This window comes from Lepisosteus platostomus, chromosome 17 (assembly GCF_059453375.1).
Source record: "Lepisosteus platostomus isolate fLepPlt1 chromosome 17, fLepPlt1.hap1, whole genome shotgun sequence".
NCBI lineage: Eukaryota > Metazoa > Chordata > Actinopteri > Semionotiformes > Lepisosteidae > Lepisosteus > Lepisosteus platostomus.
The window spans coordinates 22,480,574-22,507,776 of record NC_142627.1 but is presented as its reverse complement, the minus strand read 5'-3'; the positions used below and the strand labels follow the sequence as shown (position 1 = coordinate 22,507,776).

The following is a 27,203-nucleotide window of genomic DNA, read 5'->3' as shown; positions in this document are numbered from 1 at the left end:
CATTATATACTCAGGATCAAGTAGATAGACTGATGGTGAAAATGTGAGAGTGGGAAAATACACTACATTTAATCTGTGAACTCTTATCCAGAAGTGGAAGAAAGAAGCGGCTTGGCTTACAGTGTTTGAACGGGTTAAAATTGTACACTGCACCAGCAAGACCTCTTTTCTAGTTCTGTGTACAATTCCCATGGACCTCTACATCTTCACTGGAAGGAGCAATCCTCAGATCTTTTTGAAAACTGGTGGGAACAGTGGAACATACTGTTCAGTTCCTTACCACATGCTGAAGAGAAAGCACTCCTGGGAAAGAATAGGGGAATTTCACAATATACTGGAATACATCTCCCATCATGTTCATGCCACTCACAGAGTCCCAGCGCCTTATGAGCTAGGGACTGGTGGAGGCAGATATGAGGGAGTGGACAGTATGTGTGTTTGTACTCTGTTTCTGCCACCTTAAACTTAAACTAAAAGTTAGCATTATGTATTTGTGTTTCTTCTGCGGGTATTTACAGCATATACCTTACATTTCAAATAATTTCACACTGATTATATCAAAATATTATCTGCTTTTTTACAGGATGAAGGTATTGTTAAAGAAATTGACATTAGTCACCATGTAAAAGAAGGTTTTGAAAAAGCAGACCCTTCTCAATTTGAGCTTCTCAAAGTATTAGGCCAAGGTTCCTATGGAAAGGTAAGACTTTCAATGTGACATTATATAATCAAATTGTTGTCATCAAACATGTTCCACAGCACCCTGAAGACATAGAATAGTGAAAACAGCAAGCATTAATAATGTCATAACGTACATGTACAGTATATACAGAATAAACTAAAGTAGAAAGGCTATTGCTTTGCCTGTCAGCGAAAGGGTTTCCTTAGGGTATCTTTAAATGGTTTTGTTTTTAAATAACTGAATCTAAAGAACAAACCCCTAAAGTAAGGACAAATGATTTACATCACAAACTGAAAAATCCGTCTCTTAGAATAACTCCAAAAAGCCTATCAGATATATTTAACTATGAGTAGTTAGGTTTGTTTGCTTGCTTAAGTAGCAAATGTCAAATTCAATTTTCTTGCTATTCTGCAGACAGGTAACCTAAGTCACTTTCAAACAGCCTATAGTACAGAAGTGAAACTGATAAAAAGATGTGTTGATACAGGTACTGTATGTTCTCAGGAGGGTTCCTGAAAATGATATGTCGGTGAATGTGACAAGAAATAGCCTACAAGCATACTTGTAAGAAGCTAATCTTTTCATGTTATTGACAGAGGACATTGGCCCTGGTTTAAACAGATTCATTGGATTTCTGTAACACAGCATTTGACATCTTCTCTTTAATTAATTTTAGACAGAAATGTGGTTCATACGAATGACAGAATCAATGTCAGATGGCTGTGGATATGCAGTCTCATTTTCTGTGCTCTTTCTGTCATATTTTCAGGTGTTTTTGGTGAGGAAAATCAAAGGCACTGACACAGGACAACTGTATGCTATGAAGGTACTGAAGAAAGCCACACTGAAAGGTATTGGAAACAAAGGCTGTTCTAGGCAATGTGAGAATTATTTTGAAAGTGAAATATAGTTCAATCTCTGTCTTTCTCTGAGGTAACATTACTGTATACTGTGGTTCATTTGAGACTTGGAAGCATTGTATAAGAGTGAGAGATCATTGTGGTAACAATCATACAGCATGTCAGTTTAAGTGCTGCCTGAGGCCAGACTTTCAGTTTGCTTATTTAGGAATCTGAAATGATGAAAGACGGTAAATTAAATTAATGCAGCTTTCTTTCTCTTTCTTTTTAGACAGTACTTTTAAAGCCCTCTTTTATGAGAATGAATATTTCCTTTTTATGATTCAGTCAAGCAGTGCAGGCCCTTTAATTAGCAGAGAACCTTCCAGGCATAATATTGAACAGAGAGTCACCATCTGTGAATGAACTGCATTGGTGTCAAAAAGCAAGAGCCTTAGAAAATGGCTCAGTGGCCAGTGTTATCAAAGCAAAGTCCACCATTATATAATGACTGTATATGATGATATCGTAACTAGCAGAGGAGCATGATATTGTTGTCGCTGGCTATCCTATTAAAGCCTGAAAATCAAATGAGCAGTAGCAGTATTCTTTCAAATTTCATGCCACATTGATTTATACTGATCAGACTATTCTCTGATTTTATCCCTCAGCAAAACTTAGAAACAAAATAAAAGATTAGCACCACGAAATCACAATTGGAAGTTCATTTTGTGATATAATCCTTGCGAAATCAAGGGAATTGAATTTCACCATCTTCCCAAATAATAATGCGACACATCACAAGAACAGCACACACTGGCTAACAGCAAACCACAAGTGATGGCAGTCCAAGTACAAGTTACTAAAAGGAGGAGGTCCTGGAGCTACTTTGTATGCAGCAGAGAGTTTTGTCGCAGATGAACCAAATCACCCAAAAGCATAATTTCGACTCCAAATACACCATTCCAAATACTCTGGGCCAAATGTGAATGAATCATTTCAGTACCTGTTATAGTATTAAGGATTTATACTGTGGGTAGTGAAGCTACTGGCACATACTGGACAGTAAAGGCCAGGAGTGTGAATGAAGGGGAATATGGATATTTGATGACTTAACATAAATCTGAATTTATGAAAGAAAATTGTGTGCAGCCTCAGTCTTGTTCCATGGTGCCACATGTGTGTATCATTTCTCAAATGTGTGTTGTCTGGAATAACTTCTGTTGTGTTTCTCCAGTGTTTGCTTTTTCTGCCCTTTTAGCTGTGATTGAAAGCGTTCTAGTGACATGAAAGGTGTTGGTGCTATGCTCCATAAAGCTCCATACAATTACTCATCAAGAATACAATTTAATTATTCAAGTATACTGTAAATTATCTTGTAGAAGTGTAATTTTGTATTCGTACTGTACTGTAATAATATCAAGAGTAACAATAGCTGTGTGAAGTGTTTTGACTTACATAGATTTTAGTTCACATAAGACTGTGTGAATCATACCCTGACATAAGATGGGACGTACTGTACATGTACTGTATATGAAGAGTGTAGAGAGGTATAAAAATCATTAAATATTTTATTTAAAATAATGCAATTGCAAAACAATATCAACTGATGTTGCATTTTTGCTCACAAAAACAGTTCTGTGAGGCTTGTTCTAAATGTTTTCTATGGTGCAGGAAGCCTGTTGGGATCCTTTGAGATGAAAAGCCCTTTTTAAATATAATATGCATTTATTATTGTATTCATATTAAAATAAAATACACACTCCATAAAGAAGAGTGTAAAATATATATTTTCTACCTCTCTGTTCTTCCCTAGAGTCTGGAAATGTGCCTTCAGACATACAGCAGAAATTAAAAATCAATAAAGTTCCATTCAGTGCCTTTATTTGTAATCACAGATTTCTTTGTCATATCTGGTAGAGACATCAGCTTGATTGTTAAATTTATGTTAAGGATAAACAAAGGAGAGAAAAAAAATTGCAGGGCACAGTCTTGGTCTTTAACACCTACCTAACCTAGAGTACCTCTGCAGGCAGCAGTTTTTAGTTAAGACGTATAATAGCTGTAATTCTGCTCCAACAGTGCCCCCGTAACCTCTGAGACCTACCTCCTACACTGCAGGTGTAACCATGGTTACTACCACACAGTGTCACATCGAGAGAGAAGACAGGTCCTATTAAAGCATTGTGCGCACAGTGCCATTAGCACTTCATTCAGGTAGCAGCAAGTAATTCATCTTAGCAGCAGCAGTCTCATTGCATGGTAAATAAAAAATATGCATATTGCTTATACAAGAAAAGTGTTATGGGGGACCTGAAAGAAATTCATTTCAGAGATAATCACATATAGCAAACAATGAGGAGAACCCAGAGTTTAGGTATTTTTGTACTCTAGTGCCAACCCTGGTCCTATGGGGGAAAATAAACTGTGCCTTTTTTTTTTGCTCCAGCCAGGAGAATCAATTTCAGATTTCTGTTTTATTATAGAATTTAAGTCTTCTTTCAGCTCTTTCAATCTTGTACAGTACATGACTTGTACTGGGTATCAATCACCCTTTGCCAGTTCCTGAGTTTCAGAGCTGCTCTTAGCACCTGGGCCAGCTGTAGTATAAGAAATTGCAGAAGGAAAAACAGCACTGCGAAACTTCCCATCCAAGTTTGTTTTTCATTAACTGATCAGGTATTAAGATTTTTGTCAGTCAGAAATAAACAAGAACATTCCCAATATACTCAAATAAATTTCTGTACTAAATTGGTTGAAAAACATATAGACTTACTGGGGTATTTTAAAGCCAGGGTCTAGTACAGAAAAAGGTCTAAATAAGTAAACAAATCAATTACAGGCATCAATTAGCACTGCTGAATAAGGTTCCAGTTAGAACTGAGCAGCACCGATCTCATTTACTGTCCTCGAATTACCATCTCTTTAACTGATATTGAAACATATATCCAATTTCAGGATCAATGCAGTAATTTATAGAAGAAGTTCTGTAAGGAATCTAAACATATTTTCCTAAAGCCTTACAGCCACCAATTGTATTTTTTATCACTTTCACTATCATTTTTCATTTTCAACACGTGTGTTTAGTTTCCCATGTCATTTGTGGATGTGTTCATATTCAAATGTTTAGTTTTTAGTTATTTATAAATATGCAAATACTTCTTGAGTTGCACAAAGCAAAACATGAAACAAGTAGTTAATGGTAGGAGGCTGTTTGACCTAGCATGTGTGTGTTGTTACAAATACTTCATCACATCAAGGACTGCAATCAGTTTCATGAAGAGGCACAGGTTTCATGAGTCTTGGCAGGTTGCTTTCATCCACCTGCTAAGACGAGCCTGCTGTCCTCTGTCCTAATGAAGGCACTACACAGAAATCACTCTGCTTTCAGGCTTCACCTATCTTTACAGGCTTTGCCAAGGCACACACACCTGGGAGACATATTATGTCTTGTGAAGTAGAGGAAGGGAATTTTCTTTCCCTTCATGTCTTCCGAATCCCATGTCTGTCAGAATGCAAGATTTTCTAAAGAAAGAGCCCACACGAGGCCCCTGTTGCGATTTAAATGTGCTTTTTACTCTTCATTGTTCTTTTCGCTCTTCAGTTCGCGACAGGGTGAGATCAAAAATGGAGCGGGATATTCTGGCTGAAGTGAATCACCCATTCATAGTTAAACTTCATTACGGTGAGTAATGCATCTCTGTCTTCCTTTATTTCTTCATTAAGTGTATGCAAGCATTAAAATCATGTCCAGCCATCTCCAAAGACAGGGATGTGTTTACTTGGAGAGCTGTGTTTAACTTTTTTTACAGAGGTATTCAAATGAGACTACAGTGTCTATTGGATTAGTCATGTTATGCATGTAAATAACAAACGACAATATAGCAAAGCTATAACTTGTTTTCACTGAAAAGGCAGGCAAAGACCCTAAAAAGTATAGTAAAATGAGGCTTTGGAATTTTTCATTTCTTTTTGACACAGTAACTTAATACAAATGTCCCTTGCATCTCACATACATGAACCGTAGATGGCTCTTCAGAGAGGCAAGTACAATAATAAGTCGTCCTTTCTCTCTGACTCTGAATCCACATGGCAAACACTTTATTCTGAATTAAGGAACAAAATGTAAAATGTGAAGCATGAAAAAGTACATCATCAGGTACACAGAGCATAATAGTAGCTGGACTGTATTCTTCAACAGATTTACACAGCATGTTGCTTTTATTTCTCATAGTTTAGTACAGGATGCTACTGCTACTAGGCAGTCACTGGCAGATCACTAAGAATTAATTTTAAGTCTTAAATAAGCCATCAAATCTAGAGATGAGGTTTACTGCACATAGAATAAGTTGTCCATGTGGAAACACATGTAGTATGCAATATTTTTATGTCAATGTGCAGCATGCTTTACTAAAGATCGCTTTAATGCAGTGTTAGTTTTCCATTCATGTTATGAGAAATCGTCAGATGTGTTACTGGCACAGCTTTTTAAAGCTTGCATTCAGTACATTGAAGTTGTTTTCTACTTAACTGACTGTGTCATGATTTCTTTCTTTTCATCAACGACTGGGCCTATTTAACAGAACTACAGTCTAGTCTTAATCATCACTGACATGTTATTTGTATTTTACTGTGCAAACCTCTGTAGAGGGTTCTGCTATTTAGTGATTGTAAGGTGGAGTAACGGAATCTTTTCAGGCTTGTTTAAAGCCTTGAAGTACGAATGAGTCCTTTGTCTTTAAAAAACAGATGGGAAAAACATACTGTACCTAACATTGTCCCAGTGCATGCTATCACAAAGGCAGATGACTAAGCACCAACTTCCTTTGGAGAAATTCTTAATGGGTTTAATGTGGTTATATACATACATACTGTAGTCCTTCTTTCACCCTATTATAATAGAAAATGAGAAACAATTTGTCTGTCTGGAAGATTGTCAAGAATTCTCCATTTCCAGTTTTTTTCTATGGCTGTCCTAAGTAACTAACCAAAACAGCTTTTGCATTTTTTTTGTATAAGCTGTATTTTCTCAAAATCAAGTACGTAATGTGTAAACATCTCATAAGTATATACCTTTTTAGCGCTTGGAAATTTGTTTTGATTTAAATAAGGTTTGAAACATTTAACTTGGCCATTTATCTGTATTTCTTTGTTACAGCCTTTCAGACTGAAGGAAAGCTGTACCTTATTTTAGATTTTCTGAGAGGTGGAGATCTTTTCACACGTCTATCCAAAGAGGTCAGTTTTTTTGTTTAGCTTGACAGTCTAAAATGTATTGCTTTCTATGTTATGCTTTCATCTTAAAAATCTTCGACCAGTAAAATGAATGGAACAAGAATAGCATTGCATGCTACATATTAAAACACTGCAAAATAATCAACTTTGCAAGTTTAAAAAGCTATATGCATAACATTGGTACTTTTAATACAATACATTGAAATGATGTTGTCTGATGCTAGAATAATAAGCAACAAAATTAAATTTTAACTTAACTTTGACTCACATCTAGACCTCAGATTGCAATTAGAACACAATGAACCCGCTATACAGCACATCAAATTTAATTATCATTTCAATCACTTTTGCAAATCCCATGATAAAATGTTGAGTTCTCAATCAAAAAGGAATCTCTAATTAAAATTAGCTAATTTGCTCATTCAGTTGTGAATGTGTTTTACAGAAAGTGCCTTGAGCATAGTAATGCCATTGTGATGTTATGTAAGCAGATATTGAACACAATATGTTATCAGTAATTGATTCTCCATTTAACTGACATATCCTACAAAAATGTGATTAATTAAATCCCAACCCAGCGAGCATGACAAATAGGAAGGGCCCATGCACATCAATATAACCAAAAGCAAAAATAATGAGTCTTAATAAAAGTCTTGAAAATATTCATAAGATCCCTGAAGGTACTGTACTTGCTCAATGCACTGACAAAAAGCTGTTTGATTCCTCGTTTGCCAGCATCTCTCTTGATGCAAATCCAGAAATATTGAGCTTTACTATAAAAGATACAAAAAACTATGAAGTACAGTAAATGAGCAGGCATGGATAAATGTAAAGACATTTCCAAATCCTTTTTTTCTAGGAAGAAATGGCTATTCCATTCTGAGTGTGTAAAAAATGCCATAACAGACTATGTTTGTAAAATGACATCAGTTGTACGTAGCCTGAAGTCTGAAGAAAAACAACCTACTCTGCTCCTGATGGAAATTATTTTACAAATGTGCTTCCTGGGTCAGAATCCTCTGCTGAGAGAATATGAGCTGGAATGCAATTTAATCATGCAATGTCCACAGTTTTTAGCACCTACTGTGTGGTTAATAATGAAAAACCAAAAACTCAATAGAACTGTTGCATGGTGATTTAAAATAGGCCACAAGAATTTAATTAGTGGAATACTGATTTGTTCTTGGCTTTCTAAAACATACAAACAGTGCTTAAGCGACCTTTATGAAAATGTTCAAATGAAGCTAACTGATTGTATTGGAGGTTATGTTTTTTTTTCTGTCTGATCTTGCTAATTGGAGATCCCTGCTTCCATCTGTGGGCCTCTCAAGGAAGACACAAAAGAGCACTTAATGAGAACAAAACCTGTTATTCAAAGCATTCCTGATATATTATTAGAGAATTAGCTTATAACTGGCAACGCATGTTAGTCAATTATCTTAATTTACATTTTTCTTTTATTCTGTTGCAAATGAAAGGCATTAAAACATACTGTATGAAACATGTTTAATTGCTTATGCCTCTCCAAGATGAATTTGTACAAACCTTAGTATCAGTTTAATTAGACTTATATCACGGACACCAAAAGCTATCATTTTAAACCAGTTTATCTTTTCTTTCTTTGGAAACAGACCCTCATGGCGAAAATCATTTTACAGGATGATGTCAGAACAAGGACGTGGAACTCTTATACATATAGATATATGTGTGTGCATTACAATTACTGTTATCTATGAGAAGGAAAGGTAATGATGTGTTGCATCAAGTCCCCACTGAACTTCATACAGTCCAAACCTTAAACTAATGATGTTGACTAAATGTTAAACTCTCTTCAATAGCTTCAGACCATGAATAGCATTCAGTGTTTGAGTAGAATGAACAATCTGAGATACAGATTTTGCATTACTCCCACTTGGCTGAGGGAATGAGACGCTATCAGTGATGACAAGGATATTTGTACCCCCAGCACCAGTTACAGAGCTGCCCTCTGCAAGCATAAAGATGGGGTGGAGGAATGTGAAGAGGTGAGCACTGAAAACAGTGGGTTCATTTCTATACTTGTGCACTTCCAGGTGCACGTGGCTGTGAGTTAAACATGTGGTCTCAAAATTTAGTTAAATCTCAAGTTTTATTTTGAAATTAGGATCAATAATTATATTATTTATTCTCTACCAGTTTTCAACAGCTAGTTATGTGGTTTTCGCATCTTGGCTTGTAGCTATGATCCCCAGGATATCACACAGGGGAAAATGAGAAGGCGTGGGCAGAGTCTCCCAACTCACCCACCTTCAAAGCACTGGCTCTGGCTCCAATTGGCAGAGGCGTGTCTCCCTGAGTGGCTGCAGTTGTACTGTCTCTGTGCTCAAGTAATTGTGCCCCAAAGCCTGAGGAACTCTGGTCACAGTCAGGTCCTGACGAGCCAGGCCCAGGCTCGAACCCATGGTCATAAAACTACTGCAATCGGGGCGAGGGCCTTTTCCTAGTTGAACCACTTGGGAAGCCCGGACTTCCGGCTTTTGCAGAGCTGAAAATGACTTGCCATCCAATTAAATTCAGTTATGACTTCGGTAAACCATGGCTGGAACAATAACCCGAAGACGAATTGGGTTTTGAAATTTGAACAGACCTTATATCACGAAGTAACAACTTTCATGCATCTTTGCACCTCTGACAGACCATTCCAGGACTGTAGACTTGCAAATAGTTTATTTAGTATATGGACTCTTAATTACATTGATTACTTCAATGACCCTGCTGGTGAAAAGTGTTTCAGTAATGAAGGGCTGAAGCCAAAGATTACAGCAGAGGTCAAGATTGCCCTGACCCCCTTCGTCCTCAAGTCTTTGACACAGTCAGCTGTTCTAGTCTCCTCCTCCCAGTCCCATTACACACACAGGATATGAGTTTTCTGCAATCTTGCGGATGTTGATTCGTTGAAGAAATTTGTTTCACGCTTGGCGAACAGGCACTTTATCACAAACACATTCCTGTGAAGATTGCTACCATCAGGTAGATTAAGAGGTGTATGCTTTGATTAATTGCACAAGGGCTTGTGCGGTGGGATAATACATCACTCACGCAGAGCTGCATTAAGGTAGATTAAAAACTCTATTAAGATGGACACAACATAATTAACCTGGTGCTTGTGTTTTTTTCACTCAAATGTGCTTCCAATAGCTAATTAGTACCATTCCTGGTTCTTCTTCACTTTGGAAATTAAGAAATATAAACCAAATAGTAACATCGTTTCATCCTGTTGCTGACCGTCAAATTAATTCATCTCAACAGGGAGGCAGAATGTTAACCATGATTTTCTTCTCTCATCACCAGCTCTACCTTTTACTTTCAATTCTGATGCCAGTGTCTCCTGTATGACGTTTGCAAGAGGCTACAACTAAAAGTATCTAGTCTTTGCTAAAATTAGCCTTTTAGTAAACATAAATGGGAACATCTGTGCCTTCAAATAAAGCTTCAGTTCTCACTTCCATCAGCTGCTTATTGTGAGAAAAAAACAACTCATCTGCCAAGCGCTCAAAAACCCACCTTTTTAATGCGCCTAGACGCTGTATGCACCCATCTGTGCAAATGTTATGCTTTGACTGAGTTTGCAAGTAGGTTCTGTCTTTTAATTACTTACAAGCAACTGGAGAGCTGATAATTGTCTGTTCAAGCAAACTAAGACGTTTATTCACTAAAGCAGTTGGAACAACACTAGTAGCAGATTTGACTTTGTTAGGAACGGGCTGCAGTCCAACACTCAGAAACCTGTATGCATGACAGACAGATGTGCTGCTGTTTTTGATGCCAGAAAATATTGCTGTTTGTACCTCTCCACCCATTGGAAAGAAAATCCCACATAATACAATTTTAGACACAAATGGAAGTATTGAAATACCATTTCTGTAATATATCTGCAGTTCTCAATAATTTACTAACATAAAAATGCAGCTACCCCTTGACACTGGCCAGGACAAGCTGACTGAATGTGGATAAATATAAACTGTAGATGGAAAATACAGTTAGATGTCAATCACTGGACCATATGAACCATTTAAGCATTAAAGGTAACAAACTTACCCCAAGGAGTTTGTATGTTCTCCCCATGTTTAATTGGAATTCCTCTGGGTGCTCCAGTGTCATCCAACAGTCTAAAGACTTACTAGTAGGTTAATCAGCTTCTGGGAAACCTTTGTGTTTGTGTCTGTTTGTGTCTTCATGACTGGCGTCCACTCCAGGGTGTATCCTGCCTTGCACCTGTTGCTTGCTGGGATGAAATCCGGCTCCATCACGACCCTGAACTGGATGTTAGAAGGGGTTAGAAAATACATGAATAATAATAATAATAATAATAATAATAATAATAATAATTGCTTACATTTATATAGCGCTTTTCTGGACACTCCTCTCAAAGCGCTTTACAGGTAACGGGGATCCCCTCCACCACCACCAGTGTCCAGCCTCCACCTGGATGATGCGACAGCAGCCATGGTGCGCCAGAACGCTCACCACACATCAGCTCTCAGTGGGGAGGAGAGCATAGTAATTAAGCCAACAGAATGGAATAACATTTTATCTGTTTTGTTTTTTTTTTTACCTACTGTAGGTGATGTTTACAGAAGAAGATGTCAAATTCTACCTAGCTGAGCTGGCCTTGGCTTTAGACCACCTGCACAGTCTTGGGATAATATACAGGGATCTGAAGCCAGAAAAGTAAGAATAAATTATGTCTTATGTTGGATTCAGCAGTGCAATGAACCAGGAGACCTCCAGGAATCTTTATATGCTCAACAAAAATTTGAAGGCAAAGAATTTATAGTGCATGTATGGAACTGTGAAGAGAATATTATTTTGGATCACCTGTTTCAGTATCGGAAACAGGAGTGTACAAGAGGTGTTAATAATCTGCCTTATAATGGCATTTTGCCTGCAGATTTTGCATGAATAATCAGATGAAATACATTGTATTATACTACCACTGCATAACAGAGACATTATAAATTGTAATTCAGCAGGAATAATTAATGATAAGGAGAGCAGTCCCTAGATAATTCTGAGCAGAACAGTTTCATGTGCTCCTTAATATCACAGCTTTGTGCCTTTTTCTGCCTCAGTAACAGCTGTCCAGTACTGTTCACTTTAATAGAGATTTCTTTATTTTAGACATGCTCGTATTGATTTAATTGTTGCACCTATCCTTTCATTGAATCTTCAAAAGATAACACTACATTAACTAGGCGCTTATTACTTCAAGTTGTTAATCACTGATGTTTGGAGGCTAGTGCTAACCACATTTCAGGGATCCTGCCAATCTAGCAAATACAGTAAGAGTAGGAATTTATACGTGTTAGAGAGCAAAGCATCTAGAGAAGAAAATCTAAAAAGATCTAGAGAAAAAAATGAAATGCTAATAATACTGTTATAAAATTAGTGTTGTGTGAATAATTTGATAAGGGTGAGGTTTTAAATTATGAAGAGAACTATCAAGAAAATCAGTATTAAATCAGGTCCCAACACCAGTTTACAGAGTGACACACGGCAAGTGTTTTTTCTCCTCTAGCACAGCATGGTAACAAATAATAAACAAGTAATTGCTTTTATGTCTCAGTAATTAATTACTCAGAGGAAGCTTTCTATCAGAAGCCCGCTACAGTTTTTGTAGAGTAACAGAATTTTACTCTTTGCATCTTGCCAGACTCATTTCTAATTCCTTGCTCTTGACCTTTTTGCAGCATCCTTCTCGATGAAGAGGGGCACATCAAGATAACAGGTGAGCGCAGTGCTGTGGATGTAGATTTCTCTGCAGCATCCTCCATCATGCTTGCTGCCTGAAGAGGTTTCTGCTATAATGTGCTTTTCTCTTTCCTGTCCTTCAGACTTTGGTCTCAGCAAAGAGGCAATAGACCATGACAAGCGAGCCTACTCGTTCTGTGGAACAATAGAGTACATGGCCCCCGAGGTGGTGAACAGAAGAGGACACACACAAAGTGCAGACTGGTGGTCCTTTGGTGTTTTAATGGTATGTCATTTTTCACAAGCGCCAAAAGCTGCATGCAGAAGCTTTGTTCAAATCTGCCCTGACTAAAAAAATGTTGATATTAGCTGCTAAATAGTGAATACCATGTACAAGAAGAAGGAAATTAAGCATGTGAAAGGATATACCCTTAGGGGATTAGAAAGCAAATATCATTTCAGGGCAGAAGAGAAATCCGCTCACAAAAACAAAAATGATACAATGTTAGGCAAACTCTGGGATTTAAGGGAGAACATTTCATAATGCAAAAGAACTAAAAATAGATTTGCTCCGATTATGCTAAACAAACAAGTTAGAAAAGAGCAAAACCAGCAGGCTGGACATACTGTACTGTAGGGGGATCTGTAGGGGGATCACTCTCTTCTTCAGTCCAAAAGGGAAATAATCTGAGCTGGAGGTGTGTCCTATCAGTGTCAGATCAACGGACTGCTCATGGAGCCTGAGGGCTGCCATCTACTTAGGGGTGGGACAACTGCCTAGTAACTTACTACTAGTCCAACACATAATGTATTAACGCACAGTGAGACATAAAGAAATTATCAGAAAAAGATCAATCTGGATATAAGTATACTGTGTAAAGTTACAGTATGTCACACTTTGTCAAAGTCATTTAAATAATTAATGATACTATAATATAAAAAAATAATTAAGTACACTTAGAAACAAGTCTTCATTATAATCAGTTTGTTTTTTCTGTTTTCACTAAACATCGTGTTTATGAACAACTTGTGGGCCTGTGAACCTATTATTAGTGCTTATGCTTTTAAGCACTTCAAATCTTAACTACATGCAGTAGCACCAAAAATGTAAATGAATCACTTTGCTGCATGCTATTTAAAATAGTCTGTTATTAAGTATCATTTTTCATCTGCTGTTATAAAGATAGATATTAAACTGTTCTTCTGTTGGGTATACCCATGTTTACCCCATCAGATTTTGATATTAGCATGCAGAAAAATGTGCCTGTATAATTATGGCAACACGTGGTTTGTACACAGCATCTGTCAGACATAGGAATAGAAAACATGATTTGTTTCATCCGACTAGCAGTGGTGTGCAATCAAAGGCAATTTGCTTCTGTTAGAAAGCTATCTTTGACTGATTACAAGATACCGTTGGGAAAAAAAATCCATGTGATCTTTTTCTTTCTTGAAGAACTTACGTATACTACACTGCAGGTTACTACATACATTATTTCATTACCCTTCTTTTTTCTTTGCTAAAAATACTATTACATTTGTTCAGGAACTCTGAATCTGCCCCCAGAATAATCTCAGAGCGAAAATAGCACAGCCAGTAAAATCTCAGTTTCATTGGAGTTGAGGACTGAATAGCCGGGGAGCTTGTAGCTTAATGCAGTTTCTACAACAAGTGCTGCCCAGCACACATCCGATTAATAACAGTGAGAAGGTAATGACTATCTTAAAACAATAAGCCTTGCTGGACATCTATGTTCACACATTTCGATACAGGTGACTCAAATTGACTCTAGTTAAAATGTAATTCTACATTACAATAATATTCCATTTTTGTTACATTAATAGCAGAGCTATACTACAGGTATGTGAAAATCTAAAACAGTAAATAAAAGATAACAAGATTGTAGATCCAAAACAGTCTAGCGCAAGTCTCACTTTTAATGACAATACATAGAAAAACCTCCAAGAACTTCACTTGTACTCGGTTGTTCTGACTTTTTTTTTTAACATCATGAGACTTCAGTTTAGTTTCCTACTAAAAGGTTGGAGTTTACAAGCAAGAAAGAATATTGTTATTTAAAGGGATGTAATATAGGTAATAACACATTGGTAATTATTACAGTTTACATCATTCCTGCAATAAAGCATCTGAAGTAGCCTTATAAACACCTTCTTTAAATTTCAGTTTGAAATGCTGACTGGATCACTGCCTTTCCAAGGGAAGGACAGAAAGGAGACAATGGCATTAATTCTCAAGTAAGTCTGGTTTCAGTACAACACAAAATTAGATCTGCTGTGCAGGCAGAAAAATAACTTATACCTGTCTGCACCTATTATTGTGCAGATGCTCCTGCTACTGTGCATGTACACAACAGTACATCTCAGAGGTATCATACTGAGAAACTAAATTACATTATGTCTAAAATATGTATATTTCAGTGCAAAAAAGTTTTCAAAAAATGTTTTTTAGTCCTTTTATTAAAAATTCTGCTCATTCATATTTCCTGCTTCCCCCTCCATATTTGAATAAATATTCAGATCCTCGCGGGGACACTGTAGCAGTACATACTCATACTTGGCTCTTCATTTATTATTTCATTTAATTTTTAATCTAATGCCAATATTTTTTCTTTTTTTTTTCCAGAGCAAAGCTCGGCATGCCTCAGTTTTTAAGTCCAGAAGTTCAGAGTTTGCTACGAGCACTTTTTAAAAGAAATCCCACCAATAGACTAGGTATGTAGAAAAACATGCTGCCATTTAAATCTATATTCAAGCATATTTAATGTTTAGGTGATCATGTTTAGTCATAAACTTTAATAATATTGTATTTTATTTTTGAGCACTTTTCAAGAAATCTACATTTAGCTCACCAAAAAATATAATTAAAGCAGAAAAAAATAATTCCACAAATACTGAAAAAATTACTTTAGCACTGATTTCTAAAAAGCAGTGAATATGACAATTACCAACAGTTATTTGAAATGTGAAAATATGCTCCATTGCTCCTAGTCACCTTTACTTAACATTAGTTTAATTAAATATCATGGATAAGGGAAATTACAAACAGATCTTACATCCTTTATCAGAATGTATTGTCTATATGCAATTGTGTATCAGGATGACATGTCTCTAAAATTAAAACCCATGGTGAGCAGGTTTAATGGAAGGAATTGTAATACATGCATGTATCTACATTAGGTTAGTAACGTATACCTAACATGCAGAATTTCTCATGAAAAGATGACTGAGTGCTAATTAGCCATGCTATTGGATATACAGTACAGTATTTGGCATATATAAAAATGAAAGAAAACCATATTTTATGAATTTTATGCTTCCATTTTATTTATTTTTTTATTTTTAATGTTTTGCATTTTATATTTAATTTTTCTCCAATTGCTTTTTGTTCTGTTCTGTGATTTAATTCTTGGTTATTATGTGACGTGTTAAATAACTATTTCACCCCCACAGCGTGGTGATCTGAAAAGTCTTGGTCTTTGGCAGTGCTAATTTGTCTCCCTTGTTCAGCTGTTGCTGTGCTTTGTGTTATACTAGGACACAGAAAAGAAAGTCTTTGAACACGGACCAGGAAATTTTATGTACCATTTAATACAATTAACAAAATAGGTCAGTGGAAAATCCAGACAGATTAAATTAATGATTTTGGAGTTCATCTCTCGTCATATCAGTCACTGTTCAAGTACTTTGAAAAGGCTATGAAAGCAACTCATGTTACCAAATGCTACTCTCATAACACAGAAGTACTGTATCTAACAGGTGCAATTCGAATGACACTAAGTATAAGATAAGATCACTTTATTGGCCATATACTGTACAATTTCTTGAATTAGGAATTTGTCTTTTTCGCATACCCCAACTTGATCTCCATGAGACACACAGACAGGAAGAGAAACTGGGGGTCAGAGCACAGGGTCAGCCATTTATACAGCGCCCCTGGAGCAGCGTGGGTGGAGGGCCTTGCTCAGGGGCCCAACGGAGAAGGATTACTCTGCCAGCTATGGGATTTGAACCGGCAACCTTTAGCCACAGAGCCATTTAGCAATAGTTACAGTACAGTCATATGATAAAACAAGGTCCCTGTCCTCAATGTAAAAAACACCAGCATTAGAATTAGAATATTTCTCGAAAGATTGCATTGTTCCAGTTTGCCCATTAATGTGATGAACATACAGTATGCATTTTCTGCCCAAGGTGCAGGACCTGATGGAGTGGAGGAAATTAAGAGGCACCCTTTCTTTGGAACAATAGACTGGAATGTGAGTAACTCCTGCTTTATTAGAGTGGATTTGAACAACAGGCTTGGTGGATTCTAATGAGTGCTCACTGTGTCATATCATCCATCCATTTCCTGAACCACTTAATCCAGTACAGGGTCATGGGGCCACCAGGGCCCTGGGCAGGACACACCCTGGACGGGATGCCAGTCGATTGCAGGGCACACACAGACTCCAACACTCATAGGGCTTCACTCATCTACTCATCTAACCACTTCTCCTGGTTCAGGGGCACAGGAAAAGTGGGGGACACCCTAGAGGAGACACCAGTCCATCACAGGGCCAACAGACACAAACACACACGCACACTTCCACCAGGGCCAGTTTTCCCAGAAGCCAATTACTACCAGTCAGTTTTCGGACTGGGAGAGGAAACCGCAGCCCCTAGATGAAAACCCACATGTGGACAGAACATACAAACTCCACACAGAGAGTACCCTGGGAGTTGAGCCCAGGGCTCCATCTCTGCACAACATCATTGCGAACCCTGCACCACTCGTGATAAAGAATAAAGAGCAATAAAAGCATGGAATAAAATCATAACAATACACAGAGACGTATGGAAAGTAACGCATCTCACAATCCCATAGAAAATAAAACAAAAACCACAGGAAACTTAATTTATTGTAGAGTCTTGTTAAGACAATATCCATCTGCATGTGTACCTTCCCAAGCAATGTGTGCATTTAAATAAGATTTGACTTCACTGAGAATTAAAGAGCATTCATTTTAAAAATGGCCCTTACTTCCATTATACAGGCCCATTATAGTAGAAACAGCATGTGTTGAAAGGTTTATTGGTGTTCTAGTCACATTTAATTTGTCTTGGCCCACTGGCCACAGGACGAGGATACTGGGACCCCCGGTATCTGGAGACTGGAGGCGGGGCGGAGGAGGGGTGGGAGGAAGAAAAGGGTTTCATAGTATTTCTTATTTTCTGTGTGAGGAAATGACATCATCTCATATGGATAATCTTCTCTTCCCAACAGCTTCTTCATTCTGTTTTCTACATTAATTCAGTGCATTTTCATTAATATTTGTGCAGTAAGTGACAGGTATGCTCTAGACTTTTTTTGGAACTTTTTTTTATTGAACGGAAATAGATTTCTACTTTACCATAGAGCAGCCTATCATGAAACTCTGGATGAATGAAAAAAAAGTGTGATATTTCTGAGATCAAACCTACTGTCCACTAGGCAAACCACTGAAATACAATAAAATTAACTCACTTTTGTTGCTGCAGCAACGCAGCAACATTGTCTCAGTGTCACAATACAATCCTTAATTAATTAATGAAACAATACTGTTTTACTACTTGTTCTCTGTTCTGTTGTAGATAATCACAAATACCTAGAATAAAATGCATTTCTTTTTCTTTACGTCCATGCTTACACAAAAAGAAATTGTACAGGAAAGAAATCAAACCTCCTTTCAAGCCAGCAGTTGGCCGGCCAGAAGATACTTTCCACTTTGACCCCGAGTTCACCTCCCGCACACCGACTGGTAAGTCCTTACCGCAGGCAGAGCAAGTGTTTGAAACATAAAGCTCTGGAACTCTGTGGAGACTCATGGTACTTCAAGTCTATTGCTCAGCGCGGAGCAGAAAAGTCTTTCAGATTGTTTGTTTCGGCCCCTTTGTGGGAATTGAATATAAGCCATAAAATAGTACAAGCACTTCAAGGAGAGCCAAGATGGGAATTAAACTGCCTATCTCCATTGGAGATACTGTGAATTGGGAATTGCTAGACAAATTAAAAACTAGCATCAGCAACTTTCAGGACTAAACCTGTCTTTGATGGAGTCATCACATTTTGATACAAATTTAAAACATGATAAACATGATACAGTACAGTGCACTACAACTTTACTGTAAGGTATTCTTTTTTATGTCTGATGTAGACCGTTCCCAGGGGGAACATAAGAGCAGATGCAACCCTCATATCACATTAAATGCCTTTGTTCAGGGTCCATGAAAGCACAACCCCCAGCACAACACACATACTGCTCATACTGTGCCTCTTGGGTTCACAGTCCTGACAGAGCAAGCCAAATGCAGCACCAGGGCAGAAGACCTCTCTCTGGAACATACTGTAAGAAGGTTACAAACAAGAGGGGGTCATTTGTGAGGAAACGTTTACCTTCTTTACACCTCTTAGGTTATCTTTGTGTTTTCATCAGAAAAAATCCAAGGACTCAAATAAGGAATTAAAAAAGAAAACATTAGCAGTAACAGCAGTAAAAGGAAAACAGAATGAGATAAACCTGTGAAAAAAGACAATACAAAATTAGCATGCATGGTACAGTATCAGATATGGAGTGGCATGCTTTTCTTTGTATTATGAATATAATTGTTGTGAGAATTTCGCACTGTATGTGAAATTCTGCTCCATGCAACATTAAAGAGTTAGTTTGAAATAGGCGTGTACCTGAGGAACCTACCCTGTGGGTAGCTGTCTCATTGGAATAACAGACAGGAGCATTCCCGTCATTCTCTGAAGAGGATCACTCTCTCCAAGCGCTCTGTGATGTCACGGATAATCTACTTTTATTACCCCGTCTGACTGAAGCCTGCAAGCTGTACTGTTTTCATTTGGTGCGAATTATTGCTTATGTGTACTAACACCACAAACAGATAGACCTAGACAGCTTTTCAAACACAATGATTTGCCATGTTGTACTACATTCCGAATATATTGACAGGGCAGTCCTTACTAACAACCATGTTAATAACGTTTCAAGTCAGCATATATTTCTGTTCCCTTTAAATAACACCAATCTAATGCTTTCCTGACACTATCTGCGCTTACAAACAACTGCTAATATGTTTAATTATGCAGAAAGGAAGATTTAGATCAGCTCCACATAAAACAACAAAAATGAGAAAAAAAATGTTTAATCTTTAAAAAAAATAAAGTCTGAAATGCCCCTTTTTAAGCATTCACTCATGGTTAGCCTTTAAAGATTATCTGAATATATTTTTGTTGCATCTGTCATCTGAGATTACGACTAAACCCATGTAATAAACAAGGGAAAACTGAGTGAAACACAGAGAGGATTAAGAGCAGACTGACTGGGACAATGAAGAATTAGGTGTCAGGTTTCAGATCCAAAGAAGAAAAATTGCTCGAAGCAGAAGTGTTGTCTTTGTCAACACACCTGTTAAAAAAATGTAGACATTTAATTCTTCTACTCTTTAGGTGTAATATTTTTCTTCTTTATGCAAAAACAATTATTTAAGATCTTCTGTGGAAATATTGTCATTTTGTGCTGAGCTAACAGTTGCTAATGATGCATCTACATTTAATGATGCAAAACGTTTTAAAGCTTCATGTACCATACAGTACGTGTAAACAGGAACAAATTATTTAATCATATTAATAGCATAGAATTGACCTGATAGAACATCAGACACACTTGATTGGTGAAATTAATCTGTTAGATACTGAAACAGTTCACAATAATATTCATGTATAGTTAAATCTGAGTTGTTGTAAACAGATACTGTATGTGAAGCTTCTGAATTATATAAAAAGCCAATGACAAGCTTATTTCCTCTCGCACAAACCATACCATATTAATAAGATAACATATTAACATAGTTATCATAATAGCAGGAAAGAGTAGTGGAGGCTTTAAGTAGATTGATAATGTGAAGATGTATCATCACTAGTGTAAAAAAAAGAGATAACCACAGATCCCTGTGAGAATTGCTTTTTATATTTTACATCACTGCTGATACAAGCACCTGATTTGGGCTCTGTCTAACCTTCCCTGGACATTTTACCTTGACAGCCTGCACCTGAAAAAAAAGTGACTTTTTTTAGTAATTATGACATTATACTCACAAGAACAGTTGCTGTCACAACTTTTGATCTGACTCAGTTTTGGAATACGATTACTGAACGGTGAAATATACAATATAAGCACAAAAAAGTCTCCGAAAAAAAAAAGTTAAAGATAGGAACAAATAATCACTCGTCCCTAAATTCACCTGGGACCCCACATCCAGCACTGAGCGTAAAAACTAATAGTGTGGGAATGCTAACCCTAACCCTAGCTGGGGTTTCAACAGAGCAATCGTTCAGTGAGACTCTGAAGGTCTCCAGTCACCAGATTTGACAATGAGTTTAGAACAATCAAATCCACTGAAAAACACTGTTGGAAATGTATCTTCTTCAATAATCTGTGTTCTTAAGGTAAAATTTGAATCGGAGGAAAAATTATGTAAAATTGGTATTAAAAAGAGCTTAGATTTCAGGCCAGAGTAGGGTTTGGTTTAGAAGAACCATTCAGTATTGACTCCAGTAATACATCTAGTTGCATGTTAAATGAGAAAATAGTTGGTAATGGTTTTACCAGTTGTACAGGTTTTCTTACAACTGTTCATTGGTCTCAGTTTTGGAATGCTCTGAGTGAGTGCTGCAATATTCAATATACAGTATAGTAGACAATAAACCTACATTGAGAAATATGTATTTTCAGAATCCATTTGGAATTTGCCAAGCCGTCGAATTCATGGGAACAGCTTTCAGCTGTTTCTTACTTGCTGTACATCCTGCAAAGCAGTTGTCACGCTCTGAACTCGAGGTGCCTGAACTGGGGCCTAATCTTTACGACCTGACCATGGCTTAATTGAAGTTCGGTTAATTAATTTGTGTAAATTCTGATTTCAGTATCAGTATTTCAGTTGATGAATTCATACTACATAGACTGATATAAAAGAAAATGCATATCCAGACGTAATAATTGTGTGTGCACCATCAAACTGGAATAAATCTAGCAATGACAAAATTACCCATTCAGAGACTAATGTCTAAAACTAAACAGTAACCCTTTTCACAAGAATTGCTTGTGTGTTACATGTTACAACTGTTACTGTTAATGACAATAGCAGCATCATCAGAATAGGTTTTCAGATCTGACAGGCTAACTTTTGGATAACTCAGATAATCTTGCATTGGAGATTTATACCATGAATTAGTATCATCATTTTAATTATTTAATTCAAACATATCTAAATAGCACAAGTCTACTACGGTAACTATAATATAAACAAAATTGTCTATAAGTTTAGAATGTAAATTATGTTTGCTTACTGTTACATAATACAGGGTCACCTAAGGCGGTATCAATTCAAGGCAAAGTGTTCAAAGATCACAGCAGATCTCACTACTGCTGATGTGTTAATTATGTCATCCAATCTCAGTTGCTATTTTTTTCGTAAGCGGTGCCTGTGTTCCCCATTTCCTTTTCTCCAGACTCCCCAGGAGTTCCGCCAAGCGCCAACGCTCACCAGCTGTTCAGAGGGTTCAGTTTCGTTGCGTCTAACCTTGGACAAGAGCAGGCTCAGTCTGAAACCCGACAGAACACGGTGAACCCAATTGTGCAGGTAACTCCAAGAAGCTTTCCGCTGTTTCTTACTTGCTGTATATCCTGCAAAGCAGTTGTCACGCTCTGAACTCGAGGTGCCTGATCTGGGGCTGTTCACTGCTCTAACAGTAATAGCTTTGGAAAAGGATTCCTCAGAGCAGAAGGCAGGAAAATGAGCTGGGGGTGTGTGTTGATGTTGCACTACCTTCCCAAAAATGAGACTTAGAATAGAGTGCACTGCCTTTGACTCCCCCAGAGGTGCCTCCTCACAGACAGAAAATGAGAATCACTACTTTTGCACAGCTTTAGAGGAATGTTTCCAATCTAATCCTCTGTTAAGTATGGAAATAAGGTTTTGACTGGTGTGACAACTTACTGTCGATATGTACTGTACTAAAGGATTTTATCTTGAAAATACTTTGGAACAGTTTTACGGCAAGCCTCTTTTTAATGGCTGTTTTACTGGAATGGTTTCTTAGAATTTCACTTCAAGCCCACACATGAGCTACACAACAAGTAAAATTAAATGCAGTGCTAGAACAAGGCAGATGATGTAACATGAAAGATTGTGCTTCACATCAGGACAGTAAAATGCAGACAGGTGTGTATATGCAGGTTGTCTATGGGCAGTAATAACTAGCCTTTTAATGTCAGTGAATTTAATCTGGCACGCACTGTCTGCCTTAGTGCTGTAAACAACTGAACACATAACCTTTAATTACTGAGTAAGACCAAGCTCTGAAAATGGAATATGGAGACAGTACAGGAGACATGTATTAAGAACCTTTTTACACCCAGGAAATGAATTTTAGAACTGGCTGTCCGTTGATATTCTCAGTGCGTTCAAATTGATTCCTGGAAAGAGCAATTCAGAAAGCTGTGATGGACATAAAGGTTTTTCTGACCAATTCCCTGACTCATATGACATTCCATGACTCTACACATACCCTTTTTCTAAAATTCTAAAAATGTTTAAGATTAACAAACACAAAAGAGACAAACATACTAAACGTTTTAGAAAGTCCGTGACTTTTTACGAAGGGGGAAAACAAGTGAATATTTCCTCTACTTTTGATTGTGGAGTCATTAATCATGTAGTGGTAAGAAGAGCATAACATTCAAATTACGGTCTCTGTGAAGACGTTCAGAGTGCCTGCTGTTGCTAAGAAATGGTTATTTTATGTCTATTTTAAGAACATACAATATGGACAAATGAAAGACTAAAGGATCTATTGAAAGCAACGCATGGCTGTAAACACCACACCTGCACAACACATTGACATTTCTTCATCTTTAAACAAACACATCAGGAGCAGACTCATCATTTGACTGTGAAGACTTCACAGCTGATGGTAATGAAAAGGGTCAATTCCAGAAAAAATGATGGTTTAAAAGGTGCTCAGAAAAACTCTACTTCCAGCCTAGAAGTACCTCTGTACATTAGAGGAAGCTGTGAATTCAACTATACAGTACATCTCTGCGGTCTGTTTTATGCCATGGTTCATGTGCACGAAACATACACGATAAACGAAGGAGGCAATAATATTACTAACCAGGAAATAATAAACTTGGCCTTGCAATTAGTGTTTGAGAGAATCCACTGCATCATTCTCCCCATCCAAAATAAAAAACAGACTTTACCTGGTCATGCATGACAAGAGAGATGTGGACCTGTAGTTACCTATACTGTAGTTCTAGACGTCCTTATCTGAATTCAGGTTTGGTAGTTCAGGATTAGCAATAACTAGGGTCTGTGACTGCACTGCCATGACTTCGGTTTTAAATAGGTCTTCCTTGTGCTCATCAACACGGAAAGAGCTATTATTTTGTCTGCTATCTGTTGAAATTGCTCCAGGTATGCTCTTTATATCTCTGGTACCTGTACCTGCCAGCATCTGTAATAGTTTTTTCAAATGGCAGACATTCACTTAAAGCCTTTCTCTCTTTTGTCTGGTAGACAAACATACTGACCACTTTGGACTGATTTAAAATCGCAATGTAAGGTTTTAATGGATCAGGTTATAGAAATTAAACTTTTCTATGTTCAAAGGAGGAAAGGCAAATTATTGTATTTAAAATAAGTGAGTGAATGTAGGTGAAGTACAAACAAGCAGGCACTAAATGGTCATTTAAAAGTGGCAATAAATGAGCCTATTGCCTCCTGAAACTGATGTGGTCAAACATCTACGGCTTTTTGTAAAAGAACACATTTTTGCTTGCATTTGAGGGAAGGAAAAAACAACATTTCATCTACTGAAAGCAGCTTCCCCTTTCCTTTTATAATAACAATAATAAATGTGTAGCTTGGGGGTACAATTATAATCAACCACATATTGTGACATAAACGAAAAGATTGTATGATAATCTCTCCTGCAGTTTGTGTCAAGGATATAGACTTGATTACTGCTTTTCTGTTCCCTTCCTTCCTTTTGGGGTTTTAAGATGGGGATGAATTAGATTTAGAAGAAAACTGGAACTCTCAGATGAGGTCATGTGAGTTTAGCTTAAGATAGCTCTGGGAGTTTCAAACACTGAAAGTTTTAATAGCACAGCATGACAGTTTTCTGAAGTTCAAGATTACTGAAAAATCAAAGCAATTCTTATGGTCGCCTCAGTTCAATATGAACAAATACTGTAAGTGCAGTACTGAATTTGCTGAGCAGAGTTTCAAACACGGTTGTTCCAGGCTAACTGCTCCTGTAAATCAGGCCATCCGGCTGACAGACTAACATCTCAGCAACTTGAATCTGAATTGTTTTTATTGGTACCCCCAAGATTTCATGAGTATGATCATGAGTTTTGCACAGGTACAGTATAAACCATGTGAAGGGTTGATCAGATTTGGAAAGCCTGCCCCAAACAGCAGGAGGGGGACTGGTCTGTGGTATGAAGACATATCGTACAACAGAACTAAAAGGAATATCTGACAGTCAGCTGGGACTGCAGGATCTTGTCAACTTGGGTCTCCTTGGCTTTCACTGCAATAGCAGCTCATGCAGGTCTGCAGCCACACGAATGAGAGACCTGCAGCTCATTCACCATGTGCTAGCTCATCTGTCGGGTAATGCTGAGCTACAGTAACAGTTTGAGAAAAGTTGAGTGGCTCTGACAAGCAGGTTTGCCAGAGGCACGTGTCTACTGCTCCTCCTTCTCCATGTTCATCCCATAGAAGTCTTGCCAGAAATAGCCTTATCTTAAACTGTCAAAAGCTCCAAACTGGAGATCCATTAAAAAAACAATTTCCAATGTATTTAATCCATGCATTATGAAAAGGCCACCTGCCTTGCTGAAGGTTGCAGAAACCTGAGTAGGGTAAAAAGAAGGACTGACACCCACTCTGGTCCTGGACCAGGGTCAGGGAAAAGGCACAGCTTAGAACAGTCCAAACTATCTTTGAGAAGTGGGAGAAACCCCTCTGAAATACACACATGCTCCACACATTTAAAGAAATTTAAAAAACAGACACCTGCTGAAAGATTTTATATTAGATCAAAAACAAAATAGTGATATTGTTTTCATCTCTGTAATGTATTTTGTCACTGCATCATTATAAACTGCAGTGGTTGTGCATTATGTTTGTATACTGTATATATGTACTGTTTGTATGTTAATGTTGGATTATATCACAGTTTGTCTATAGCTAGTGTACTAAGTTCATTTGTACCATTTAGAGTGTTCTCAGTGCAAACCCAGGACTGAGTTCTATTAGATGAACAAGCTTATTTGTTTAGTACTGTAATGCATACGGCCATCAGGGTGTGTAAGAGCCGGCTTACCAGAGCGGTGACGTCGCCGCCCTTCCCTGTGATAGCGGGACCACAGCCCCTGAGCTGTAGAGAGATCTCTCTCTGGCTCACCGGGCTGGGTCCCTGTTGAGTGACACAAGAGTCCCGGGTTCAAGCCCCCAATGGTGGGGGGCCGACCTAATGCAGCCAGGGCGCCTGCCTGAACCCTGTTGTGTTACAGTACAAAATAATTTCAAAGGAATATTGATTTACACAAACAAATTGGGATGAGCAGATAACTATTTGCCAGGTAAGGTTAATTGTAGTTAAAGTACTAATTAGCACTGATTCCACTGCAAAAAGAGACAAGAATTACATGATAACCTAATTAAAATAAATGGCTGATGCCAGTAAGATTCTGCATGATTCGCTCTTTATGATATAGCATTTCACCTCTTACATTTGGAGAAAAGTTCTTAATGTTCTTATCTTTTGAAAAGATTATAATAATTTATTAAAAGACCTTTCTTTTGACACACACTAAGAATTACTCAAAGGCAACTGAAGACCTGAGACAGGACCCCTCTAGAGCAAGGATGGGCTTAAGGGGACAGTGAGTTGTGACATTCCAGAAATCCAAAACAAGATGGGAAAAAATACTCAAGGTGACGGTGCACATATCAACACAGTTTGATAACTCGTAAAATGCCGCGTCTATCTTTTAACGTGTTTCATTTCTTTTTTCCTATTCAAGAAAAAATATTTTTTCCTGATAAAAAATATATTTCTTTCAGTCCCCTGTACCTTCACCTGGCTCTGTCTCACTTCCTTTTCTCTCTCTCTCTGGTTTTCAGCAGCTTCATGGGAACAATATTCATTTTACAGATGGGTATGAAATCAAAGAAGACATTGGCATTGGAGCATATTCTGTGTGCAAGCGGTGTGTGCACAAAATCACCAGTGTGGAGTATGCTGTCAAAGTAAGAAATCATCAGTGCAACTGTAATACAGTTCTAGAATCATTAGTGCTCTTGCAATACGGTTTGTCTTTTTAAGAACTTTCAATGTTAATGCAAGTAAAATAATATACAGTATCAGTTTAAATTTTTCATTCAATTAAGAAAATGTTGCTTGACATCACTTAACATGAGAAAATAACTTTTGAGAGGTAGGACTTCCCAATGATTCTATGCAATTTCATGCAAGATGACATTGTACTTTATAAATATAAAATTATTAAATTCTGATGCCCAACTCCTGAGAGGGTGAGCAGACACTAGCAGACGCTTGAAGGAAAATCTGTGAACTCTTTCATCAAGACCAGAGC

The 27,203-nt window shown here is 37.5% G+C and overlaps 1 protein-coding gene across 2 annotated transcripts in view; it reads left to right on the top strand.

Moving 5' to 3' along the window:
• The window catches only part of rps6ka2 (ribosomal protein S6 kinase, polypeptide 2), a 65,492-nt gene that overhangs the window by 27,698 nt on the left and 10,591 nt on the right, over window positions 1-27,203 (top strand). Inside the window, exons 2-14 of one of the 2 annotated variants that reach the window (XM_088609657.1) lie at window positions 584-700; window positions 1,452-1,533; window positions 5,126-5,206; window positions 6,680-6,759; window positions 11,360-11,466; window positions 12,486-12,523; window positions 12,630-12,772; window positions 14,672-14,742; window positions 15,131-15,219; window positions 16,699-16,763; window positions 18,182-18,284; window positions 22,040-22,170; window positions 26,734-26,856. In XM_088609657.1, coding sequence (XP_088465783.1) covers window positions 584-700; window positions 1,452-1,533; window positions 5,126-5,206; window positions 6,680-6,759; window positions 11,360-11,466; window positions 12,486-12,523; window positions 12,630-12,772; window positions 14,672-14,742; window positions 15,131-15,219; window positions 16,699-16,763; window positions 18,182-18,284; window positions 22,040-22,170; window positions 26,734-26,856 — 1,230 coding nt within the window. Of the gene's footprint in view, window positions 1-583; window positions 701-1,451; window positions 1,534-5,125; window positions 5,207-6,679; window positions 6,760-11,359; window positions 11,467-12,485; window positions 12,524-12,629; window positions 12,773-14,671; window positions 14,743-15,130; window positions 15,220-16,698; window positions 16,764-18,181; window positions 18,285-22,039; window positions 22,171-26,730; window positions 26,857-27,203 lie in introns of both variants that reach the window. The other variant, XM_088609655.1, reaches the window with a different exon arrangement.